This window comes from Paramormyrops kingsleyae, chromosome 4, assembly GCF_048594095.1.
Source record: "Paramormyrops kingsleyae isolate MSU_618 chromosome 4, PKINGS_0.4, whole genome shotgun sequence".
In the NCBI taxonomy this organism is placed as follows: Eukaryota; Metazoa; Chordata; class Actinopteri; order Osteoglossiformes; family Mormyridae; genus Paramormyrops; species Paramormyrops kingsleyae.
Window position 1 is genome coordinate 16675633 of NC_132800.1, and position 12897 is coordinate 16688529.

The 12897-nt window shown below is 46.4% G+C and overlaps 1 protein-coding gene across 1 annotated transcript in view; it reads left to right on the forward strand.

Annotated features, from left to right (window-relative positions):
• The window catches only part of LOC140588913 (E3 ubiquitin-protein ligase TRIM16-like), a 48423-nt gene extending 36619 nt beyond the window's left edge, over positions 1–11804 (forward strand). Inside the window, exons 5-6 of the mRNA XM_072711570.1 lie at positions 192–251; positions 10834–11804. Of these exons, the coding sequence (XP_072567671.1) occupies positions 192–251; positions 10834–11366 (593 nt within the window). The 3' untranslated portion in view covers positions 11367–11804. The remainder of the gene's footprint in view (positions 1–191; positions 252–10833) is intronic.
• The last annotated feature ends 1093 nt before the right edge of the window (positions 11805–12897 follow it).

Consider the following 12897-nt stretch of genomic DNA (forward strand, 5'->3'; position numbering starts at 1 on the left):
CACATGAAACATGTTTCTTCTACATTTTATAGAAACAAAAATCTGTATTAAGTGAAACTTACAATGATTTGCAGTCTGTTAAATGCCTGTTATTGTTCCCCTATTGCTGCTGTCTCCACAGTGAGTGAAGTCCATCTCGCACAAGTAAATTCCTTTTACTCACATCCCTGTTTCTCTCTGTCTCTTTCCAGTTACCAAAGACACCGTCCTACTAGAATTAGTGCCCAGGACCAGAGCAGAATTCTTACAATGTGAGTCTGTTCACACACACACTTCTCTCTCCCTGTATGAGGTGGAGTGTGTTTTATTGTGTTTCATTTTCTTCTGCTAGGGGAGCTTCTCTTTCTCTCTCCTGCTGCCTCCTGGTCTTTTACATTTAGATCAGCTGTTTATGTCAGTAGCCTTTGAATCCAATTGCAAAGCAAGGCAAATTTATTCAGGGGCTTTTCCACTGCACCAGGTACAGTACTTTTTGGTACTTTCCTGTCAGGGTCAGCTCCTGTTGTCCCAGCCTTTTGTGTCCCTTCCCCATTTGACCAGCAGGTGTCGCTGCTCATCCCGTCCCTCCTGTTGTCAGTCTTTGTGTTTTTCCCCTGCTCCCTGTCGGCCACATGGCTCCCTTTACCAAAGAAAAAGTTTACTTAAAGTTTATTTCATTAAGTATACTTCTTGGGACTAAATTGGCCCACTTTTAGTTTATTAAAGTATATATTTTAAGTGTATTTATTTAGTAATATTAGTTATTTGTATTTTTATACCTGAAATTGCTACAAACAGCACAGTGGCGATATGACTATATTCAGATAACACTAATAAAAATTTGCAAAACAGTTTTTTCTCTGTCACTCAAAATGAACAAATATGGTTTTGAATGCCAAAATTAAAGATGAAATACACGTTACATATAAGCTAGACTTTTCTCAATACATGTCAGTTTAAGCCAGGTATACTTAAGCACAGACTTTGTTTAGTATATCTCTTTTAAGTACATAAGAAGTTTAATGAGAGTATACTAATTTTTAGTTTAGAAAAATTATACTTACAGTACACTTAAATATACTTCTTTTTCATAAGGGTCAACTGTTGGAATTCTGCCTCCTCAGTTTTCATATTTTGTTTCTAGTGTTTCATTTGTGTCAGTTTAGTCCTGTGATTTGTATTCAGTTTTGGTTTCTTGCATTGTGCCTTAGTTGTGTTTTACCGGTCTTCGTTATTCCCAGTGTTAGATTCTGGTTTTTTTTTGTTTCTTTGTCAGTTCTTAGTTTCCCTGTTTAGTTCCTGTTTAGTAAGTCCCTGCCTCAGTTCAGTCCCTTAGTGGTTCATTGTTTGATGTATGTTACTGACTTTGAATGTTCTGTTATTTGTACCCTGCCTGCCTGCCTACCTGCCCCTTGTTTCTCTGCCATATTTGTAGTTAGTCTTTGTTTTTCCCCTTTTAGTTTTGACCTCTTGCGGTCCATTTATTTTGTAGTACTCCTAGTGTTTTCTGTTTTCGTTAATAAACCCCTTCTGTTCCTGTGAGCGGCAAGTGAGTCGTCCACATTTCTGTTCCTGCCTGCACCATGCCTTGCCTTCGCGCCCAAGCTGTCTGAGTCCTTGACACTTTCCCTTTTCCATTGACTTCTGGTCGAGTACCAGTACCAAATGCTCCAGTACCCAAAGTACCATCGCAGCTGGGGTACTTTTTAGGTACTTCAGAACTGTGGTGTGGCACTTACAAGAAGGTTCACTATCAATTTTTAAAAGACAATTTTAAAAAGTGTAAAAGCCAAAAAAAAAAAAAACAAACAGTCAAAAAAAAGTTACATTTGTAGGATCACACATGCACATATCACAGGGCCTAAATTCCAGGTGGCCTGAGACAAGGCCGAGCCTGGTACGAGAGGCACCAAAAGGGGGTTACACACACAAACACACACACACAGAACCAGGGAGGCTAGCACTCCAACTTTTATTGCCCAAAGATTTAGGGATCTACAGACAAGCAGAGTGGACTTCACGGACAGGGGTCCCTCGACTTGGCACACAACCCCCTCCCCATACACTCTGCCTTACATCTCACTCACCCAACAGACAAACACCCTAAAGGAAATTTCAGTTAAGTTTGGCTTTTGTATACCCTGTATATTGATTTACTCACGACTACTAGTCTCAATATACAGATATGTTATGTTTGTATGTGTCCTTAGACAATCTTAGTGTTTTGTGTGCCACCCTTATAACCATGTTCACGGAGTATCACCTATTTTACCCCTTTGCACTTGAACACATAAATTTAAATAGATAGGCATAACTACCATTGTATATATGTTCTCATGGTATACCAGAAGAATCTGGAAAGTGAGTGTAACCAATGTGTCCTAACTTTTAGAGAGTCTTCTTTGTTAAAACCCCCCCTTCTCTTCCAACATTCCTTTGTGGTCCTTATCTGATCTTGGTGGACAGTCACCAAGTTTCTTTGTTTCTACCATGCTATGTTAAAAGAACTGAATTAAGGTGTATCTTATCCATTCTGGAGAATATCAATTGGCATAAGCCACACCAAACAAAATATGTTGTTTCCAGATGTGCAACTTATATTGATATTACCACAAACTAATGGCCATGTCTATCTATGGATAAGATGTGCTGTTTGTAATATGAATATTTAATGTAATATCCGCACAAAGTGTAACATCTATTGAGGTGCAACCCAAAACACCTGTATCCTATACTGATATGAATCAGTCACATGGATAAAATAATTAATTGTTTAATCAATTAATACAGATGGTATGAGGTATGTACCTGTGAAGCTGGTATGGCATATTTGGTGTCAAACTGATGGAAAATCACTCCTGTTCCCAAATCTGGTCAGTGATTACCATAAAAGTGGATGTATCAAAAGTTATAACAGCTTAATGAAAATCATCAGTAAAGGGAGAATCAGTCGGGCCATAAATCCCAAAAGGACTGATACAGACCCCCTTCCGAAAGCCCGCCAAATGGATGGCCAGCCATTGGGCCAGGAGTCGAATTCCTGGTCATCCCTATTCATGAACTTTAGACCATAAAAATCTAGCACCTCAGAACAAAGGTGCGCAGAGGATAACCGCCAGCCCGAAGGAGAACAGCAGCCGGGGCAAACAGATCATCAAGCGTAGAGAACACCCAGCAGCAGTACCGAAAAGACCATCAGCCCGGGAGAAGAGAAGCCCACAAGAAGCCTGCCAGTGAAGGCCCAGCTGAACAGAGAACAGCACCCAAGACAAAGCTTCACCAGGAGAGAGAATCCAAAGGGGCTCCACTCCACTGCTCCAAACGCCGTGCCTTCCTGAGTGCCATCGGCTCAGCAGCTCTGCCGTCAACTGCCAAGACCCCCCCCCACTCTTCAACCAAGTAAACCAACTTCCTTTCATTCTAACAACTTCAGCTGTTCTGTTAACCTGCTATAAGACTTTAGGGTCGTGTTTCCACAAACTGTGCTTGCTTTGCAGAACAGTATTTCCCATTTAAGGTTACTCATTTAAATCCGGTCAATGCATTTTCATAATTACATTGTTTGTTTTATTCCGTTATTTCGTGTTTGTTGTTTGTGTTAGGTGTAATGTCTGTCTTATGTTAGTTAATGTGTTAGCTAGGAATAAATGCATGTCTTTTACACAACTTTAGCCTCCGTCATTGAGTACTCACACTAAGTCCCTGCCTCTGTGCGATCTTGCTACACGCTCTGAACCTCAAACTCGCCTGAACAGTACAGACTCTCTTTCATTGGCCGTGAGGGGAGCTTCGCTACCTATCGTGTGCATTACCTGGTGATGCAGCTCGGTGGACGAGCCTTCTAATCCAGGTTACTAAGTGATATTGGTAATTAGTGAATCCCATTTAAGTCTCACATTAACAGACTCACGGGGATACCGCAATCGAGTTTGGAGGAGGCGACCATTCGGCATAACAATTGATTAATAATCAGCATTATTATTAATTACTTCCTTGGTGTTAGTGAGGACTCTGGTGGCAGCATTCAGGATGAGCTGTAGCTGTCTGACTGATTTGTTACCAAGACCTGTGAAGACACCATTACAATAGTCTAGCCTTCTGAAAATAAACACATGAACAAGCTTTTTTGTATTTGGTTTAGAGAGAAATCCTCTAATTCTTGCTGTGTTTTTAAGGGGGTTGGAGGCTGATTTTGTAATTGTCTTTATGTAACTGTTGATATTTAGGTCTGATTTCTGGCTTGATTAGTAGATTTCAGTGTCATGGTTTCATGGTGAGCAATAGCTTTCAGTCTTTCTAACTGAACCAATACAGGGATTTGGGTGCTGGGAACACGGGAGGATGGGCCAGACCCAGGGAAAAGAACATGGGCGCGTCAGAGGAAAGAAATTAACAAAACATCTTCCCTACCCTGTTTAGTTAAGATTCTAACTAATAACAAAAATAGAAAATAAAAACCCAGACTACACTAGGCTTACTCACCCGAACATAAATAAAGAAGGTGGCACTCGCCCTCTAACCCAGTGTGTTTATACAGAGGGATGTCTACGTGTTAATGTATGTGCACACACTTCTTACCTGTTCAGTTTCACAAGGGGGGGGGGATTGCAGAAGACAGGAGTCAGTATTTGAATATGATAAGGATGCAACAAACTGGTTTATTTCTTTGACATACAGTATACTGGGATTTCACATATTGGGCTAGTTTCAGCTTCCACTGGGTAGATTTTAAGCAGACATTTGGCTGGACCTGGGAACACTGTACTGATGCCTCATTTCCACCAACACGGAACTGGTGCTGGGCTGGTTTTCACTTGCTGCCTTTTGAGAACCTGCCTGCGTTTCCACCGGTTTCAAAAATTAATGTAGGTGAAAGTAAGAGTAAAGGTTCATATGTATTCCGTTATGTTGGATTTACAGACGTTCCTCTACTTACGAACTTTCAGACATACGAACAAATAGGATAAGTCCACATTGTGTTCATTGGGCTCCCATTTCCTGTCCGCAACATCAATTTTTTTTTTCTGTGCGCCAATTCCGCCTAGTACGACTTTTGGCCCCTACTCCCGCCGCACTGCAGCATAGTGTGCGTAATTTCCGCATCCCAGTTACCACGTTCATCCCAAAGGAAAAGGAGTCCAAAATCCTCAGCCAGTTCAGAGGCATTGCCCTGCTAAATGTGGAGGGGAAAATCGTCTTCTCAATCCTGGCTATATGCCTAACCAACTTCCTCCTAGTCAACAATTACATCGATACTGGTTGCCAGAAGGCAGGCGTCCCAGGGTTCCCTGGCTGCGTGGAACACGCTACGATGATCTGGGAACAAATCCAGAGAGCCAGGCACAGCAAGTCGGACCTGCATGTCGTCTGGTTAGACCTCGCAAACGCCTTCGGCTCAGTTCCCCACCAGCTCATCACCTTCGCCCTGGAGTTTTTCCATGTACCATCAAGCATCCAGAAGCTGATAGCAAACTACTATCAGGGGATCTTGCTGCTTGAATAGTATCAAAAGAGGAGGTTGCAGGGTTTGGTAGCTCTTTTCCATGGACTGCCTCCACATACTCTTTAAGCTGTGGCCATACCTCAATGGCTCTCTGCAACAGGCAGATTTTCCACCCATCTGTGTCCACATAATGGGAGTGGAAAAGAGATGAGCCTGTAAGTTTTGTATAATTTTCTGTTCTTGCACTGACATTGTGAAAAACAAAGTGCATTGCTCTCAACAGTTTCTCAGTATTCCATGTAGAGAAGCCAGTCTTGAGTGAATTGTGAAGCGTGTGCAATCCACAGCTTCCAACATTAATTAAATGCCGACCTCCATGTAGTTCAGCATGTTCTTACTGGAAATTATTAAGAAACTTCCAGTTCACATTAACCCCTCCATACTGATGGAAAGGAGATTCTTCCTGTCTAGTAGGCACACACAATCCTAAGAATAGAAATATTTTATTTAAACAATTTGACATGAGAAAGAAAAACTGAAACGATTACACCATGTTTGATTGCAAATTTGCTTATAATTTCAGAAATATTTTAAAACTCCATCTAAAAGCAATAAGCTTCAATTAAATGAACACATCTTGTATCTTTAAATCATCCAAATAACATTCCATGAACAAAAACTCTAACTACACTTACTTAAATGGTGCTGCAGATCTTCAGCCTTTGAATGTTCCATGAATGATCCAAGATAACGTGACTGGACACCACCAGCCTCCCAAAATCGAACATGGACATCTAGTCGTTTATTTTTTGTTGACCGGTTGAAACTTTCATCAAACATCAGTACAAATGGTCCTGCATTGTTAGCTGTAGAAATCAGTTCGTTTTTGAAGTGTGGGGCAAGTCCAAACTTTAAAATGTAGCTAGTTTTGTCTTTTCCACAGGTGAAAGATTTGGCTATTTCTGAATCCATAAACATTGCCTAGAACAACTCAGAAACACCTTCAATGGATGCGGATGAGTGGTGCTGCACGGCAGTGTTCAGACACCAGAGAACCTCCCCCTGCAGAGTCGCACTCGGTGCTCGATGTTCCGACGGTAGTGTTCACTACAGCTGCAGTTGTGCTGTTGTAGTTGCTGAAGACATTACGTTGTTGGTTACAGAAAAGTAACTAGCCACAGTTGACTGTGTCTACCTCTTACACCTGATTTGTGGCTGTCTGACTGTGTGAGATTTGACACAGAAATCTTCTTTTCAAAAATCTGGTTTTCCGACAACTCTGCACGACCGGTCGGAAGCTCATACATGAGTGGAAAATTAAAATGCAAATGGTGCTATTTCAATTTAATTTTCATTTTTGCAGGATTTTTGTGCACAGACTTTGAAAACTAAAAGGCAAATTGGAGATTGTCCATCCATCCATCCATCATCTACCGCTTGTCCGGGGTTCGGGTCGTGGGGGCAGCAGCTTCAGGAGAGGCACCCAGACCTCCCTCTCCCCAGCTACCTCCACCAGCTCCTCGGGGGGGACACCGAGGCGTTCCCAGGCCAGCCGAGAGATATAATCCCTCCAGCGAGTCCTGGGCCTGCCCCGGGGCCTCCTCCCTGTAGGACATGCACAGAAAACCTCTCCAGGTAGCCGCCCAGGAGGCATCCGCACCAGATGTCCAAACCACCTCAACTGGCTGCTTTCGACGTGAAGAAGCAGCGGTTCTACTCTGAGGCCCTCCCGGATATCCGAATTTCTCACCCTATCCCTAAGGGAGAGCCCAGACACCCTGCGGAGAAACCTCATTTCGGCCGCTTGTATTCGCGATCTCGTTCTTTCGGTCATTACCCATAGCTCATGACCATAGGTGAGGGTAGGAACAAAGATGGACCAATAGATCGAGAGCTTGGCTTTTTGGCTCAGTTCTTTCTTAGCCACGACGGACCGGTTAAGCGCCTGCAAAACTGTAAACGCCGCTCCGATTCGTCTATCCAACTCCCGATCTCGCCTACCCTCACTCGTGAACAAGACCCCGAGATACTTAAACTCCTCCACTTGAGGCAGTACGTCTTCCCCAACCCGAAGAGGGCAAACCACCCGTTTCCGGCTGAGAACCATGGTCTCGGACTTGGAGGTGCAAATCCTCATCCCTGCCGCTTCGCACTCGGCTGCGAACCGCCCCAGTGCATGCCGGAGATCCCCAGCAGATGAAGCCAACAGGACGACATCGTCTGCAAAAAGCAGCGAGGCAATCCTGAGGCCACCAAACTGGACACCCTCAACACCCTGGCTGCGCCTAGAAATCCTGTCCATAAATATTATAAACAGGACCGATGACAAAGGGCAGCCCTGGCAGAGCCCAACCTGCACTGGGAACACGTCCGACTTATTACCGGCAATGTGGACCAAGCTTCTGCTCCGTTCATATAGGGACCGAATCGCCCACAACAGCGGTCCCCGGACCCCATACTCCCGAAGCACCCCCACAGAACACCTCAGGGAACCCGGTCATAAGCCTTTTCCAAATCCACAAAACACATGTAGACTGGATAGGCAAACTCCCAGGCCCCCTCCAGTACCCTTGCAAGAGTATAAAGCTGGTCCAGTGTTCCACGGCCAGGACGAAAACCGCATTGTTCCTGCTGAATCCGAGATTTGACTATCGATCTCACCCTCCTCTCCAGTACCCCGGAATAGACTTTCCCAGGGAGGCTGAGAAGTGTGATCCCCCTGTAGTTGGAACACACCCTCTGGTCCCCTTTCTTAAATAAGGGGACCACCAACCCTGGTCTGCCAATCCAGCGGCACCGTCCCTGACTTCCACGCACTGTTGAGAAGGCGTGTCAGCCACGACAGCCCCACAACATCCAGAGCCTTCAGGTACTCCGGGCGGATCTCGTCCACCCCCGGGGCCCGGCCACCATGGAGCTCTTTAACCACCCTGGCCACCTCAGCCCCAGTGATGTGCAAGCCCCCCCCAGCACCCTCGGGCTCTGTGCCCTCAGATGTCTCAAAGGCAGTGTGCGTAGATGTATCTGAGGCATGGTTGAGGAGGTCCTCAAAGTATTCCTTCCACCTCCGGGTGATGTCCCCAGGTGAGGTCAACAGCACCCCCCCCCCACTATAAATGGTAGGAACCAGGAGCTGCTTCCCCATCCTGATACTCCGGATGGTTTGCCAGAACCTTTTTGAGGCTGACCGAAAGTCACTTTCCATGGCCGCACCGAACTCCTCCAACGCCCGGGTTTTTGCTTCTGCAACTGCGTTCCGCCTGGCCCGCCGGTACCAGTCAGCTTCCTCTGGAGACCCCCGGGCTAATAATTCCCGGTAAGCCTCCTTCTTCAGCTTCACGGCCCCCCTCACCTCTGGGGTCCACCATCGGGTACGGTGGTTACCGCCACGACTGGCACCAACCACCCTGCAGCCACAGCTCCGTACGGCCGCTTCCACAATGGAGGTCCGGAACAGTGTCCATTCAGACTCAATGTCCCCAACCTCCCCTGGCATGCAGTTGGAATTCTGCCGGAGGCACGAGTTAAAGCTCCAGCGAACAGGAGCCTCTGCCAGACGTTCCCAGCAGACCCTCACTATGCGCTTGGGCCTACCAGGTCTGACCGGCTTCCTCCCCCGCCACCTGAGCCAACTCATCACCAGGTGGTGATCAGTTGACAGCTCTGCCCCTCTCTTTACCCGAGTGTTCCATTATGAAATCGATCATCGACCTGTAGCCCCGGGCATGTTCGTACCATGTCCACTTATGGACACCCTTATGCTGGAACATGGTGTTCATTATGGACAAACCATGCATTGCACAGAAGTCCAATAACAGAACACCACTCGGGTTCAGATCAGGGAGGCCGTTCCTCCCAATCACCCCCTTCCAGGTCACACTGTCATTGCCCACGTGAGCGTTGAAGTCCCCCAGCAAAACGACGGAATCCCCCCGCGGCACGCCAAATAGCATACCGCTAAGGGAATCCAAGAAGGCCGGGTACTCCGAACTGACATTCGGCGCATAAGCGCAGATGACAGTCAGATACCTATCCCCGACCCGAAGGCGCAGGGAAACAGCCCTATCGTTCACCGGGGTAAACTCCGTTGTTAATGCACCGAGCTGTGGGGCCACCAATAGCCCCACCCCAGCCCGACGTCGCTCACCCGCCACAACTCCAGAGTATAAGAGCGTCCAGCCCCTCTCCAGGAGACGTGAGCCCGACTATATCTAGTCGATACCTCTCAACCACACGCACAAGCTCAGGCTCCTTCCCCACCAGAGAGGTGACATTCCATGTCCCGAAAGCCAGTTTTGTCAGCCGGGGATCGGACCGCCAGGGCCTCCCTTGGCCGCCACCCGATCCACAATGCACCGAACCCCTGACATTCCCCCTGCGGGTGGTGGGCCCACCTGGGGACAGTCCCGCATGCCTCTTTCGGGCTGTGCCCGGCCGGGCCCCATGGGCTAAGACTCGGCCACCAGGCGCTCGCCAACGGGCCCCTCCCCCAGGCCTGGCTCCAGGGTGGGGCCCCGGTGACCCTAGTCCGGGCGAGGGAAACGGGACTTTGTTTTTATACTTTATCATAGGGTTCTTTTGGATTGCTCTTTGTCTGGCCCCTCGCCTGGGACCTTTTTGTCTTGGGAGACCCTACCAGGGGCTATTGCCCCCGACAACATAGCCCCCAGGTTCACTGAGGCACACAAACCCCTCCACCACGATAAGGTGGCAATCCAAGGAGGAGGCAGGGAATATCAGAATAATATTTTACTAAAACTAATACTTAAATATGGCAAGAGCAAAGTACACAGCTTGACCGGAGAACTGTGAACGTATCCGTGTACGCATGCGCGGTGCAGATACGCGAGTGTTGCGCTTTGCGGAGAACCAGCCTAGATGCGTCCGCGTTGGGAGCATCGCGTCGGCTCGCTGCTGGAGAGAGGTGTGTCCAAAGTGGTTTGAAAGAAGTTCATATTGTGACGTAAATACAAGCTCACTTTTAGTGGTAAGCTTTGTCGTATGATTTTATGGTTAACATGTTTAATAAATGCTGTTTGTAATTTTATCTACCTGTAATTAAGCCTATTAGTTTAACATGCGCATCACTTTGGCGTTGCGCGGGCGTCCGACATTTCCTGAGGTATTTCAGACTTGAATTCCTGCTTCGCTTTTATATTTTGTGTATCGTACAGAATAATAGAGCGCAGGCTAAAGTGCAGTTCGGTCCCCAGCGAGTCTCTCAGCGCGGCGTGTCTCACAGCGCAGGGGGCAGCCGGAGCGCCGCAGACTCGGGCGGCTACATGAGTATATTGGGAAAAAAATGTGTGTATTGGAGCGAGTTCTGTGTTAGTGAATGTGTGAGGTGTGACAGTGATGATGGATATGCTGGGCTTCCTGATGGGATTAATCGCTCTTCCTTTTGCCTACAGACTCCTGCCAGCTGACGCTGGACCCCAACACAGCAAATAGAGAGCTGTCTCTGTCAAAGAGGAACAGGAAGGTGACATGTGGGGCAGAGCAGCCATATCCTGATCATCCAGAGAGATTTGACTGGTGGCAACAGGTTCTGTGCAGAGAGAGTCTGACTGGTCGCTGTTACTGGGAGGCTGAGTGGAGTGGAAAAAGAGCCTGGATAGGAGTGACTTATAAAGGAATCAGGAGGAAAGGAGCGACTGCTGAATGTGGGCTTGGACACAGTGACAAGTCATGGAGTCTGATCTACTATGCTGACAGTTACTCTGTCTGGCACAATAAGAAACAGACTGTCATACCCATAAAGCCCTCAGGCTCCCGCAGAGTAGGAGTGTATCTGGACTGGGCGGCTGGTACTCTGTCCTTCTACAGAGTCTCCTCTGATGGACTGACCCTCCTGTACAGCTTCACCTCCTCATTCACTGAACCCCTCTGTCCAGGGTTTTATGTTTATCCAAACTCCCCAGTGTCCCTGTGCATGCTGGGATAGCTCACTGTGCGCTGGAGGAATAATTTTTACCTTATCAGAGTGTCACATGTCGCTGCTTCTCCATGGCAAAAAGGTAAAATCTCTGCTTTTTAACCAGTATAACCCTTTTTACTCTGTCTGAAGTGTGACGTATGTTAGACAAAATTGAATGTTTGTTCAGCTTGCCAAACCCATGCAGAATATGACTGTTTTTCTCTGACTTGTGTTCTATGTTCACTGTGAATGCACAAAAACTGCCAAATCAAAATCATAGTACATGCAGCTGTACCAATAAAGTGAATTCTGATTATGAATAAAATAAAATGTAATGAAATGTAATCCTGATGAGTGGGGGGGGGGCTTTTCCCCTCCCCTCTATATGTACATTTTATATATTTCTGTCTGTATATTGTATTTGCTACCTGTACACTGACAATAAAGGCTTCCTATTCTATCCTATTAATGTCCCGGTTCAGTGCTGCCCGAAGCGTAACTGAGTAACACACTTAATCCGTGGTCTCTGGTGACTGAGCGCAGCAGCCTGATATCGCAGCGACAGACTATGGGATTAGGAACAAGGGGACTAAGGAGTAGTGGACTATGGGATTAGGAACAAGGGGACTAAGGAACGAGGAGACTAGGGACTTGTGGATCATGGAAGTGAGGCAAAGGGGGAATTGAGACTAGGGTATAGAGGGACCACAAGATTAGAGCACTTCAGACTAGACGACTGTGGGACTGTGGTGCATCATCTCTGGAAGCCTGTTTACTCCTGCTGGGCAGCTTTCATGTGGCACCTCCTGCTGGACAGTGGAGTCATTACAGAGGTTGTGTATTGTGTTCAGTCACCTTTCACTGTAAATCAGACATGGCTTCACGATCATTTGTATCTGCTCTGAATCCCCATGGGCCGGAGTAAGAACTGCATCCACTTTAGGTAATTCAGGGACCTCATGCCAAGTTATGTGAGCTCCGTGTTTGATTCTTTGGGCTTCAGTACTGGAAGTAGTCCAGGGTAATTCTGGGAATTTATGGAGCTTAAACAAAACCAAACTACAGTGTAACATGCTGCCAAGGGCGATTATTAGATTTGGGTATATTGTGTAGACATGCTTCTATTCTTTTTTGAAGGACAAACATTTATTGATTTATGTAATTATGTAGTTTTTTTAATATATGGATAGCGCACTATTGTATACGAAGCGACATGCCAAGCTTGCAGTTTTGCAGTGTTCATGTGCTGCCACCTTCTGGGTAAATGATGAACTGACTTTCAGATTAAGATTCAGAAAACTACACATTTACATTTAACCCCATCAGTACGGAAGAGGATTAGGGCCCCCATGAAAATATTATTTGAATTCTGACTTTAATGTCAGAATTCTGACTTTAATCTAATCCTCTTCTGTAGTTTAATAGTACACAGTATACAGTAAAATAATTAGTCTTCAGTAAATAAAGCATTGTGTGAGTTAATGTCTGCCGACGATATTGTCACTAAGCCTGTCGATAAGGGGGGGGGGGGGGGGGGGCTCTATAGTTATTCAGGATA